At 34.5% G+C, this 12500-nt stretch overlaps 1 protein-coding gene across 4 annotated transcripts in view; it reads left to right on the top strand.

The window, feature by feature from the left end:
* lrrc20 (leucine rich repeat containing 20) overlaps window positions 1-10593 on the top strand; it is an 11479-nt gene extending 886 nt beyond the window's left edge. For all 4 annotated transcript variants that reach the window (XM_082152487.1, XM_082152486.1, XM_082152488.1 and 1 more), the window contains 4 exons: window positions 1-51; window positions 2437-2586; window positions 3942-4109; window positions 10368-10593. The exon at window positions 1-51 is cut by the window's left edge and continues 40 nt beyond it. In XM_082152487.1, coding sequence (XP_082008613.1) covers window positions 1-51; window positions 2437-2586; window positions 3942-4109; window positions 10368-10483 — 485 coding nt within the window. In that variant the 3' untranslated portion in view covers window positions 10484-10593. The remainder of the gene's footprint in view (window positions 52-2436; window positions 2587-3941; window positions 4110-10367) is intronic.
* Window positions 10594-12500: the final 1907 nt, after the last annotated feature.

The raw sequence follows: 12500 nt of genomic DNA on the forward strand, positions 1-12500 counted from the left end.
AGGTCGCCAGGAGGATCAACGCCACCATGGAGGAGGGCAGAGACTCACTGGGTGAGACACTGTCTGACTATCACTCTAAAAAAGGCTGGGTTGTTTCAACCCAACTTATGGTCAAATATAGGCAAACCCAGCCATTGGGTTAAAATTTCAAATTAAATTTTTTAACCCAGCGTTTGGGTTTGTCCATATTTGACCCAGCCATTGGGTTAAAATTTTAAATGACATTTTTTAACCCAGCATTTGGGTTTGTCCATATTTGACCCAGCCGTTGGGTTAAAATTTTAAATTACATTTTTTAACCCAGCGTTTGGGTTTGTCCATATTTGACCCAAATTTGGGTTAACATTTTTTATTACATTTTTTAACCCAGCGTTTGGGTTTGTCCATATTTGACCCAGCCGTTGGGTTAAAATTTTAAATTACATTTTTTAACCCAGTGTTTGGGTTTGTCCATATTTGACCCAGCCGTTGGGTTAAAATTTTAAATTACATTTTTTAACCCAGCGTTTGGGTTTGTCCATATTTGACATAGCCGTTGGGTTAAAATTTTAAATTAAATTTTTTAACCCAGCGTTTGGGTTTGTCCATATTTGACCCAAAGTTGGGTTGAAATTTCAAATTAAATTTTTTAACCCAGCGTTTGGGTTTGTCCATATTTGACCCAAAGTTGGGTTGAAATTTTAAATTAAATTTTTTAACCCAGCGTTTGGGTTTGTCCATATTTGACCCAGCCATTGGGTTAAATTTTTTAATTACATTTTTTTAACCCAGCGTTTGGGTTTGTGCATATTTAACCCAGCCGTTGGGTTAAAATTTTAAATAAATTTTTTTAACCCAGCGTTTGGGTTTGTCCATATTTGACCCAGCCGTTGGGTTAACATTTTTAATTACATTTTTTAACCCAGCGTTTGGGTTTGTCCATATTTGACCCAAAGTTGGGTTAAAACAACCCAGCATTTTTTAGAGTGTACTAAATAATACCTCATATCTCAAAGGAATTTTGTTTTCATGTTTATACCCTTGTCACCTCTTCTAAACACATGCATAACTCCTGATGTTCGCTAGAGCTGGGGTCCGTCGACCTCAAGGCACTGCTATAGGGGTACGTGGAAATAAATTATACAAAAATGATTAACATGAATGAATACATAAATATTTGATTTAAATAAAACAATACATATTACATTAAAATTGATTGAAATGAATGAATAAATAAATTTGATTACATAACAGTACATCAAAATTAATTAATGAATAAATAATGGATTTAAATAAAATAATACATATAACAGTACATTAAAATTATTGATTTATTTACTTATTCATACATTTTAAATAATTGTAATGTACTGCTATTTGTTTTATTTAAATCCATTATTTATTTATTCATTCATTTTGATAAATTTTTATTTACTGATATGGATTATTAATTATTTAAATCGATTTATTTTTCATTTATTCAATTAATACATTTTACTGTCGTGTAAATGTATGTACACAATGTATTACTTTTTTTACATGATCATTCATTTTAAACAAAGTAAAACATATGACAGTACATTAAAAATTTATTAATTGAATGAATGGAAAAATAAATCGATTTAAATAAAAAATTACAAATAACAATACATTAAAAAAATATTAAAATTGATGAATAAATAAATACGAAATTTATTTAAATAAATAAAATACATATAACAGTACATAAAAGATTGATTAAAATGAACAAATTAATTCATAAAAAGTTTGACTTACATAGAAAATAGCTATAACTGTACATTTCAATAGTAGGTAGAGAAAAACAACAGAAAGTAATAATAATGTAACTTAATATTTTCCAAATAATATTTTACACATATTTATTAAATTTTTTTCATAGGATAATTTGGGTATAAATTGACTTACTGTAAATTTCAGGACGCGAGTCCCTCCATGAGGAAGATCATATTTTAAGGTTCCCTGGCATCTAAAAGATTGAAATCCAAAGAAAGTCATACTAAAATGTTTAAATGCTTTTACATGATACAGATAATTGCAAAATAATATACTTACCGTTCCTCCTGAACACTGTTGTCATTACATGCCGGTTGTGTGTGTGTGTTTCAGCAGTAGATGGCGCCATTGAGCCGAGAAGCTCCTATAAATCACTTCACTCTTCTGAACATTTTCCAATTGATCAAGTGTCATCATATCAATCATTTAATGTCAAGAGTAAATAAAGTCACGTCGCAATCAGCGGCATTGTGAACCTCTGATTAAACACACTCACACACACACACACACACACACACACACACACACACACACACGTCAAGTGCCTCCAAATTACTGCATTCATTTCTGATAGTATTTGCCGTGATTTTGTGAGTGATTGCACAATTAACAGATTTCAGCGGTAATGCCAGAGTCTGAATCAGCGTCTGTTTTCTTCTCTAGATCTGTCCGACTGTGGTCTTGTGAGTTTCCCTGACGGCGTCTTCAAGATGATGCGCAGCTGCACACACAACATACACACAATCTCTCTGGCCAACAACAGCATCAAAGCCTTGAGCAACAAGTTCTTCCTCACGTTCACACAGTTAAGAGGTACGGCTTTCAGTTCTTCTGTCCACAGCTTCAGGCGTCTCTCCAGACCACACGTCTCCTGACACACTGCTGGAAATGAATCATTTGATCATATGTGACGGTGACCCTGGATCACGTCACCAGTCTGGAGTCGCACGGGTATATCTGAGGCAATAGCCAACAATACATTGTATGGGTCAAAATTATACATTTATCTTTTATGCCGAAAATCATGAGGATATTAAGTAAAGATCATGTTCCATGAGGATATTTAGTACATTTCCTACCGTAAATATATAAAACATGTATTTCTGTGAGTGAATGCTGCACAATCATGACCATAAATGTAGAACTTTAAAGGAGATTTTCTCAATGTTTCGATTTTTTTGCACCCTCAGATTCCAGATTTACAATAGTTCAACCAAATATTGTCCTATCCTAACAAACCATATATCAATGTAAAGCTTATTTATTAAGCTTTCAGATGATGTATAAATCTCAATTTCAGAAATTTGACCCATGTGACTGGTTTTGTGGTCCAGTGAAGTCTCTCATATAAACTGATGAATCAACTGTTATGAATCATTCTGACATCAGCAGAAAAACAGCTTCACATTACCAAACATTTGTTCAAAACAAAGACTGATCTAACCAATCAAATAATTATATTATTAAACAGATTCAAACTCTACATTCTGAAGCATTGCAAAGTGATTCATTAAACAACGGCACACAAATATTGACTTGCTTTTGGCTCAGTAAGATTAAAAAATGAGAACGAATAGCCTACTTTTATACAACAAGGACGCATTAAATTGATCAAAAGTGACAGTAAAGACATTTATAATGTTACAAAATATATATTTCATTTCATTTATACTGTTGAACTTTCTATTCATCAAAGGATCCTGAAAAACGAAATGTATCAACTGTAAAAACAACTGTTTTCAACTGATAATAATCATAAATGTTTAATTAAATCATCATATTAGAGTGATTTGTGAAGGATCATGTGACACTGAAGACTGGAGTAATGATGCTGAACATTCAGCTTTGATCACAGGAATAAATTACACTTTACTATATATTCACATAGAAAACAGATACTTTAAATTACAATAATATTTCACTATTTTTACAGTATTTTTGATCAAATAAATGCAACTTTAGCGCAGCAGAAGAGATATTCTTCACATCCAGCTGTTTCAGAGTGACTTGCAGTAGTTGCAGAATGCTTCATGGGAGTTGTGGAGCGGTTTCTAGCGTTGCACAGAGTACACCAGCCCAGCTCTGACGGATAGAGATCACATGACGAGCGTATATGTGTGTGTGTGTGTGTGTGTGTGTGTGTGTGTGTGTGTGTTTTGTTCTCGTAGAGCTGGATCTGCAGGGAAACGTCCTCACGAAGCTGCCAGAGGCGGTCGGAGACATGGAGCTCTTGGTCAACATCAACCTCTCCAGGAACCAGCTGACGGTGTTCCCTGAGCGGCTGCTGGACGTGAGAAGCCTCGAGAACATCAGCGTGGAGGAGAACCGCATCACAGGTGTCAATCACATCCGTCACAGTCACAGATGATGTTTCTGATGCTCAAACAGGGTTAAACAGTGTCTTTTTCAGGCTGGATCAGCCAATGCACACGCGCAGTCCTAACTCTCCCTATCAGCGATTGGCTGTTTTATTTAGAAGGCGGGGCTTATTCTATTAAATTCAATTCACACGCATTTGTACAGCGCTTTTCATAATACACATCGTTTCAAAGCAGCTTTACAGAAAATGCATGAATCCATATTACAGTTAGAGTGATGTTATCAGAGACTGTCTAAGTTATGTATTTCAGAAATGTACTTTACAAAATCACAGTTAGTGAAAAAAGTATTAATTTAAACAATGTAATAATTTAAGGCAGAAACAATGAGCTCATTGAAGTAATGAATACTTGTTTGTTAATAAATGATTATGATATTTAGAAAAATGTAGTATTGGTGCGTGTTGATTTATGCACCATAATTCATTGAATTATGATTATTCCGCCATATTGCACTTTCTCCCATTCATTAGTAATATGAGTGCGCCGTCTTTGTGTTTATAAAGTGAGTCTTTAATATTAACTAGATGCTTTTTAAATTAATAGTTCACCCTGAAATTAAGTGCCCAAAATAGACATAATAATATAAATATATAAATATATATATATATATATCAGTACATAAAACATTTTTGAATGAATGTTTTTTGAACATTCATTCAGAATCAAATTGAATTAATGAATGAATCAATAAAAAATAAGACTGAAATATAACAGTACATTAAAAATGTATTAAAATGAATGAAAAAATTAATAAATTGATTTAAATAAAATAAAATAATACATGCAAAATTGATTTTATACCAGCTTTATTTAAATTACCGAAAATGATTTTAGTTCACAATAGCAACACTGATCTGCTGTTTTCCATGCAGTGAAAGTGAACAGGAATGAGTGCGGTCATGTTCCAGAAAGGACCAAATAAACCATAAATCATCATAAAACTACTAGACTACTGTTAAGAGACATGGGCTTGACTCGGTAGAATATCGACTTCTATTTTCCATACATCATCTGTAGTCATATATCTTTGAAATGACATGAGGATGAGTAAATAATGATCTTTAGGTGAATTATCTCTTTAATTATGTTCCAAACGGAGAAACCGGCATGAAGTGTGCCAGCACTGAGAAACACTAATTACAAGGCAACATGGTAATCAACTCTCATTAGGCCTGTGTCATTCACACTGTCCCTGAACACACTGAAGAGAACACTAATGGACAGATCGCTGCGACGGCAGAGAAAGGACTCGGTTATAAAGCTGTTCTGGTTCACACACACACACACACACACACACACACACGAGTGAAAGAGAAACGAGATCTGAAAAATATGGCCGAATAATCCTCAAACACTCAGAAAACATTAATGATTATGAATGATAAATAGGGTTCAGTGATAATGAACCCTATTTTAGACCCTTTAAGATCTTTTGCACCGCAACATTATTCTCATGATCATTAGATTAGATTAGATTCAACTTTATTGTCATTACACAAGTACGGGTACAAGGCAACGAAATGCAGTTTAGGTCTAACCAGAAGTGCAATAGCAGCAAGTGCAGGATATACAGTGGTTCCATAAGTGCAGAACATGGATATGTACTGAATAAATATAGAGTTGAATGCTATTATAAACAAAAATTTACAGATAGATTTGTCCTATGAATATAATATACAGATAACTATTACTGTGAACAGAATTTACAGCTAGATATGTACTGAATATAATATACAGATGGCTATTACTATAAACAGAATTTTATAGTATATATTAAAGGTATGATGCTCTTTTCACAAGATGTGATACGATACGATATGCGATACATTGTTCACGATACCGATAATATCACGGTATGGCGATAATCGATATATTATCAGTAATAACTCACAATATATCATGTTTTAAGAAATAAAAAGATTTTTTAATTTTTTTATTAGTAAAACTAGTGCAAAATGCCCGTGCAAAATCAGTTTTTGTGTGTGTTTTTAGTAATTGTTGGTTTGGTGTGTTTGAGTGCTCATTGTTACAATTACACACATATTTGTGCATGGTAGAAAGCACACAGTGAACTCCGAGAAAACGCTATGCTTGAGGAAGCTTGTGAATAGGCTACTACAAATGATGCCCGTGAAAGAGACTGTGAACACATTGAATAGGATATGTTCAGTTGGTGAATAGCATAGACTATCGTTACACAGTAGCGATAACTTTAAGCGCACCAGAATGAAATATAATATTCAGAAGTAAACAGCATAGCTGACTTACAGATTCTGTTAACATCCACAAATGAATAAGCGCGTCGATTCAGGGAGCAGTGCAAAGTGCCCGTGCAAAATCAGTTTTTGTGAGCTGATCGCCGTCAAAAAAGTTCAGGAGATATTTCTTAGTGATGGCTGATTTCAACAGTTTCAATATGATAGCATTTTGAAAAAAAAGTGTCATGAATTTATTGCATTTTTGGGGGAAAATAATCCGTTTTTATAATAGATCTTTGAAAATCCAAATCTGGATTTGAATTTTATATGATATTATAACCTAAAGATACTATGTGAAAGTTTTAAACAGAAAATAGTGTTTTTCATCTTGCCACTTTCTTGGTAAAGAAAACACATTTTTACTCAAATTAATCAAAATGGATTTATCACATTCTGGAACCAAACTATAATATTCAGAAGGAACCAAACTATAATATTCAGAAGTAAACAGTGTAGCTGGCAGATGTCAGAATGTCCCTTTAAATGCAAATGAGCTGCTGCTCCCGGCACAGGGGGCGGAGCTTCAACAGCTTGTGTCCTGAAAATGTCAAAAACTTTTTTTGTTTATGTTTAAATTAATGTAGCTGATGTGGAGTTAACTATCTTCTAATCATTGATTAGCATATTCTGTCTTGATAATCTATAAATCGTGTTCCGGGGGGCGGGGTTTATGTACATTTTAGGGTTAGTGATGTCACTAACCCGGGAGGAATGTGGTGTAGTCTCTACCAGCCGTTTGTTAAAAAGCAATTTCTTTAAAAGTAAATATCTCCTTTTGCTTTGAACTTTGAGCGTTGTAACTTTGCAGATGTTGTTTATGATCAAACAGCAACATTACACACTAACTAAAGTTAGAAAAGTCAAATCATAATCAACCACCCCTTTAAGCACATTTACCCTCAAATTGTCATTAGTGTAATTAAAGGAAATGTTTAGATACATCTTTTTTTTTGTAATTCTCAAAGGTTATTCTTCTTGAAGAAACTAATGAAAATGTTCATGACAATAATGTAATATTGCAAAAAAACTTAATGCCTTTATATACAGTACAGGCCAAAAGTTTGGACACTTTAAATGATCATTTATTTCTGTGATCAAAGCTGAATTTTCAGGATCATTACTCCAGTCTATCACATGATCCTTTAGAAATCATTCTAATATTCTGATTTATTATGAGTGTTGGACACAGTTCTGCTGCCTAATATATTTGATGAATAAAAGGTTAAAAAGAACTGCATTTATTCAAAATAAAAAAATATTTTCTAATAATATAAATCTTCTTTACTATCACTTTTTATCAATGTAACACATCCTTGCTGAATAAAAGTATTGATTTATTTCCCCCCCAAAAAAAGAAAAAAAATGACTGACCAGTAGTGTATATTGCTTTTACAAAAGATTTCTATTTTTAAAACATTTGCTTCTTTTTTTTTCTTTTTTTTTACTTTTTATTTATCAAAGTATCCTAAAAAAGTATCACAGGTTATGAAAAAATATTAAGCAGCAGAACTGTTTCCAACTTTGATAATGAATCATCATATTAGAATGATTTCTAAAGGATCATGTGATAGACTGGAGTAATGATCCTGAAAATTCAGCTTTGATCACAGAAATAAATGATAATTTAAAGTATAATGAATTGAAAACCAATTATTTTAAATTGTAATAATATATCACAATATAAAAAAAAAAAATCTGTATTTTTGATCAAATAAAGCAGAAGAAACTTCTTTCAAAAACATTAAAAATAGTAATGTTTTTAATGAAAATAGTAATGTTTTTAATTAAAATAGTAATGTTTTTAATAAATTCCTCTTGAAACAAACTTTGTTGTATTATTTTAATTTAATACTGTGAAGCTGCTTTGATACAATCTGTATTGTGAAAAGCGCTATACAAATAAACTTGACTTGACTTGACTTGATGTGTCCAAACTTTTGGCCTGTACTGTATAATGCATTATAAACGTGTTAATCTTATAATGCATTATGATATGAATACTTGTAACCAGTTATAATACATTATAATACTCATCTATTTATTGAACACACCTTTGGAAAGTATAATGCATTCAAACGCATGGCGAACAACCAGTTTCCTGCAAATATTATAATGCATTTTAACTTTGGTTACAATTATTTGTGAAATGATATAATGCATTACAACATACATTATGAATACCTTTTTTAATGCATTATACATGAAGTAAAGTGTTACAGAAAAACTTGAAGGCTTTCAAAGCAACTGAACTCGTCAAACAGACAGAAAGTTAATGTGTTTTTCTCAGACATCTGGAGAACTGGAGCTGTAGACGTGAAGCGCTTCGAGTTTCGGACCGAACCGATGGAAAGTTCAGAAAATGTCACAGTCTATCACAGATAATCATGAGATATTAAGTGCATCTGCACACGCTGAACAAGACATTCATTTCATTATATGTCAACAAAATTCAAACCCAGACAATGCCTCTGGATATATTAAAAAAATATATGCTTATATGAATAATTGACAGATACAGACAACAACTTCTGATTTCCACAGCTTTCTGTCCGAGATCTGGGATATTGAAGCAGCTGTAGGGAAAATCCAGAAAAATTGCACAATAATGAACTCATGTTGTGATAATTAGAAGCAAACGAATAGGATTTCATATTTTATCCAGTATATTAGAAATTTAAAAATATGGGATTGGTCATATTTTTTTAGAAGAAGTCTCTTCTGCTGCACTAAAGCTGCATTTATTTAATCAAATATACAGTAAAAAATGTAAGATATATTATTATAATTTAAAATAAGAGTGTTCTTTGTGAATATATAGTGATGTGTAATTTATTCCTGTGATCAAAGCTGCACTTTAGCATCATTACAGTTTTACAGCAGGAACAGAATGTCTCCATTTCCATATCAATTCACAAAGGCTTTCATAATTCTTCTAAAAAGGATTCAATACAAATAAAACCCAGACGCTAAATTATGGTTTCCATGGCGATGTATTTTCTTTGTGATAATCCTATGGCTACGGAAGATGAGAGCATCTCATAATCTCTCATGAGTGCAGGCGATCTCAGTGCAACATCATGACATCATCAGGCGACAGTGAGAGTAATGCAGGAGAAGCGCTGATAAACACTTCAGGCTCCACCAGAGTTTCAGTAACGTGAGGGTTTGATCTTTTAAAGCACAATAATGAGTGTTTCCTAACAGGTTTAATTTTTTTAGAAATGAGTTTGTGTTTCTAAGATGCTATTTCACGTCTTGAGACTCCGATTGCTGCATTAAAATCTATTGTTCTCCTTCTAGCTGTGTTTTAAAGCTTTTTTTTAAAACAAAAAATGTTAGATCTTTAATGTTTTTCTAAATAAAGTGATCTTAAAGTCAAACTCTCTCTCTCTATGTCTGTGTCTCTCTCTCTGTCTGTGTGTCTCTCTCTCTGTCTCTCTCTCTCTGTCTCTCTGTCTGTCTCTCTCTGTCTCTCTGTGTCTCTCTCTCTCACTGTCTCTCTGTGTCTCTCTCTCTCTGTGTGTCTCTCTCTCTGTCACTCTCTCTCTGTCTCTCTTTGTGTCTGTCTCTCTCTGTCTCTCTCTCTCTCTCTCTCACTGTCTCTCTCACTGTCTCTCTGTCTGTCTCTCTCTGTCTCTCTGTGTCTCTCTCTCTCACTGTCTCTCTGTGTCTCTCTCTCTCTGTGTGTCTCTCTCTCTGTCACTCTCTCTCTGTCTCTCTTTGTGTCTGTCTCTCTCTGTCTCTCTCTCTCTCTCTCTCACTGTCTCTCTCACTGTCTCTCTGTCTGTCTGTCTCTCTCTGTCTCTCTGTGTGTCTCTCTCTCACTGTCTCTCTGTGTCTCTCTCTCTCTCTGTGTCTCTCTCTCTGTCACTCTCTCTCTGTCTCTCTTTGTGTCTGTCTCTCTCTCTCTCTCTCTCTCTCTCTCTCTCTCTCTCTCTCTCTCACACACACACAGATTTACCGGTGGAGAAGCTGTCTCTGATGCCGTCACTGAAGACTCTGGATGCGAGATGTAACCCGTTGACGGCAGACTCCTCGTCTTTCCCACATCAGTTCACGATCCTCACATAATCACACGGGAAAGGCGAGAAACGTCTCTTTCTGACGCTGCCGTTCTGTTCTCATGCGCTGGACCTCATGCTGTGCCTCAGAATTTTTCAATAAATATTTATTAAACTGTGCGAACGACTTTTGCTCTTATTTTAGTACAGTCGTGTTGGACAGATGGACACATGCTGCTTCGTTTTCATTCTGTCTGTGATGGTAAATTATACTTCAAAACACAACTCAAAATAGAAATTCAAAAAAGTTCTAGAACACCATTAGGTTTACTATAAATATTTAATGCTGTGTTCACTTTATGTCAGAATCACCATAATTATGACTTGCCCCTTCGAACTCAGAGATGGTTCGTTTCTGTGGCAACGTTCACAATATGTATCCATGTGTCTTTGTTATTTATGATAGGTACATTAATATTAACTACATTAATTTTGTATATGCTTTTGAACAATTTTCAAGAACACAGTATGTGCATCAGGTTACAGGGGCAGTTAATAAAACAGCATATTGAACATTAATATGAACATAGAAAAATGAAATATGTACTTTTTAACTACTTTAAAGGGATAGATTACGCAATATATATATATTTTGTCTATACAATGATAAATGTGTTTATAATATATATTTTTATTATTTATGTATAATTTGTTTATAAATATTTGTATAACTATATATAAACACATATACATACGTGTATGTATATATATATATATACACTGAACAAAATTATAAACACAACACTTTTGTTTTTGCCCCCATTTTTCATGAGCTGAACTCAAAGATCTAAGACTTTTTCTATGTACACAAAAGGCCTATTTCTCTCAAATATTGTTCACAAATCTGTCTAAATCTGTGTTAGTGAGCACTTCTCCTTTGCCGAGATAATCCATCCATGGCATATCAAGATGCTGATTAGACAGCATGATTATTGCACAGGTGTGCCTTAGGCTGGCCACAATAAAAGGCCACTCTAAAATGTGCAGTTTTATCACACAGCACAACGCCACAGATGTCGCAAGTTTTGAGGGAGCGTGCAATTGGCATGCTGACTGCAGGAATGTCCACCAGAGCTGTTGCCTGTGAATTGAATGTTCATTTCTCTACCCTAAGCCATCTCCAAAGGCATTTCAGAGAATTTGGCAGTACATCCAACCGGCCTCACAACCGAAACCACTTGTAACCACACCAGCCCAGGACCTCCACATCCAGCATCTTCACCTCCGAGATCGTCTGAGACCAGCCACCCAGACAGCTGCTGCAACAATCGGCTTGCATAACCAAAGAATTTCTGCACAAACTGTCAGAAACCGTCTCAGGGAAGCTCATCTGCATGGTATGGGCAGGTGTATGTTATGGACAACGAACACAGGTGCATTTTATTGATGGCATTTTGAATGCACAGAGATACCGTGACGAGATCCTGAGGCCCATTGTTGTGCCATTCATCCACGACCATCACCTCATGTTGCAGCATGATAATGCACGGCCCCATGTTTAAAGGATCTGTACACAATTCCTGGAAGCTGAAAACATCCCAGTTCATGCATGGAGCGTGTTTGAGATGCTCTGGATCGGCGTATACGACAGCGTGTTCCAGGTCCTGCCAATATCCAGCATCTTCGCACAGCCATTGAAGAGGAGTGGACCAACATTCCACAGGCCACAATCAACAACCTTTTTTTTTCTTCTTTTTTTTGACCCCCCCCAATACAGTAAAACACCACATTTTAGAGTGGCATTTTATTGTGGCCAGCCCTAAGGCACACCTGTGCAATAATCATGCTGTCTAATCAGCATCTTGATATGCCACACCTGTGAGGTGGATGGATTATCTCTGCAAAGGAGAAGTGCTCACTAACACAGATTTAGACAGATTTGTGAACAATATTTGAGAGAAATAGGCCTTTTGTGTACATAGAAAAAGTCTTAGATCTTTGAGTTCAGCTCATGAAAAATGGGGGCAAAAACAAAAGTGTTGCGTTTATAATTTTGTTCAGTGTATATATATGGCTGTGTATTCTTA

The sequence above is a fragment of the Leuciscus leuciscus genome (assembly GCF_965113295.1).
Source record: "Leuciscus leuciscus genome assembly, chromosome: 21".
In the NCBI taxonomy this organism is placed as follows: Eukaryota; Metazoa; Chordata; class Actinopteri; order Cypriniformes; family Leuciscidae; genus Leuciscus; species Leuciscus leuciscus.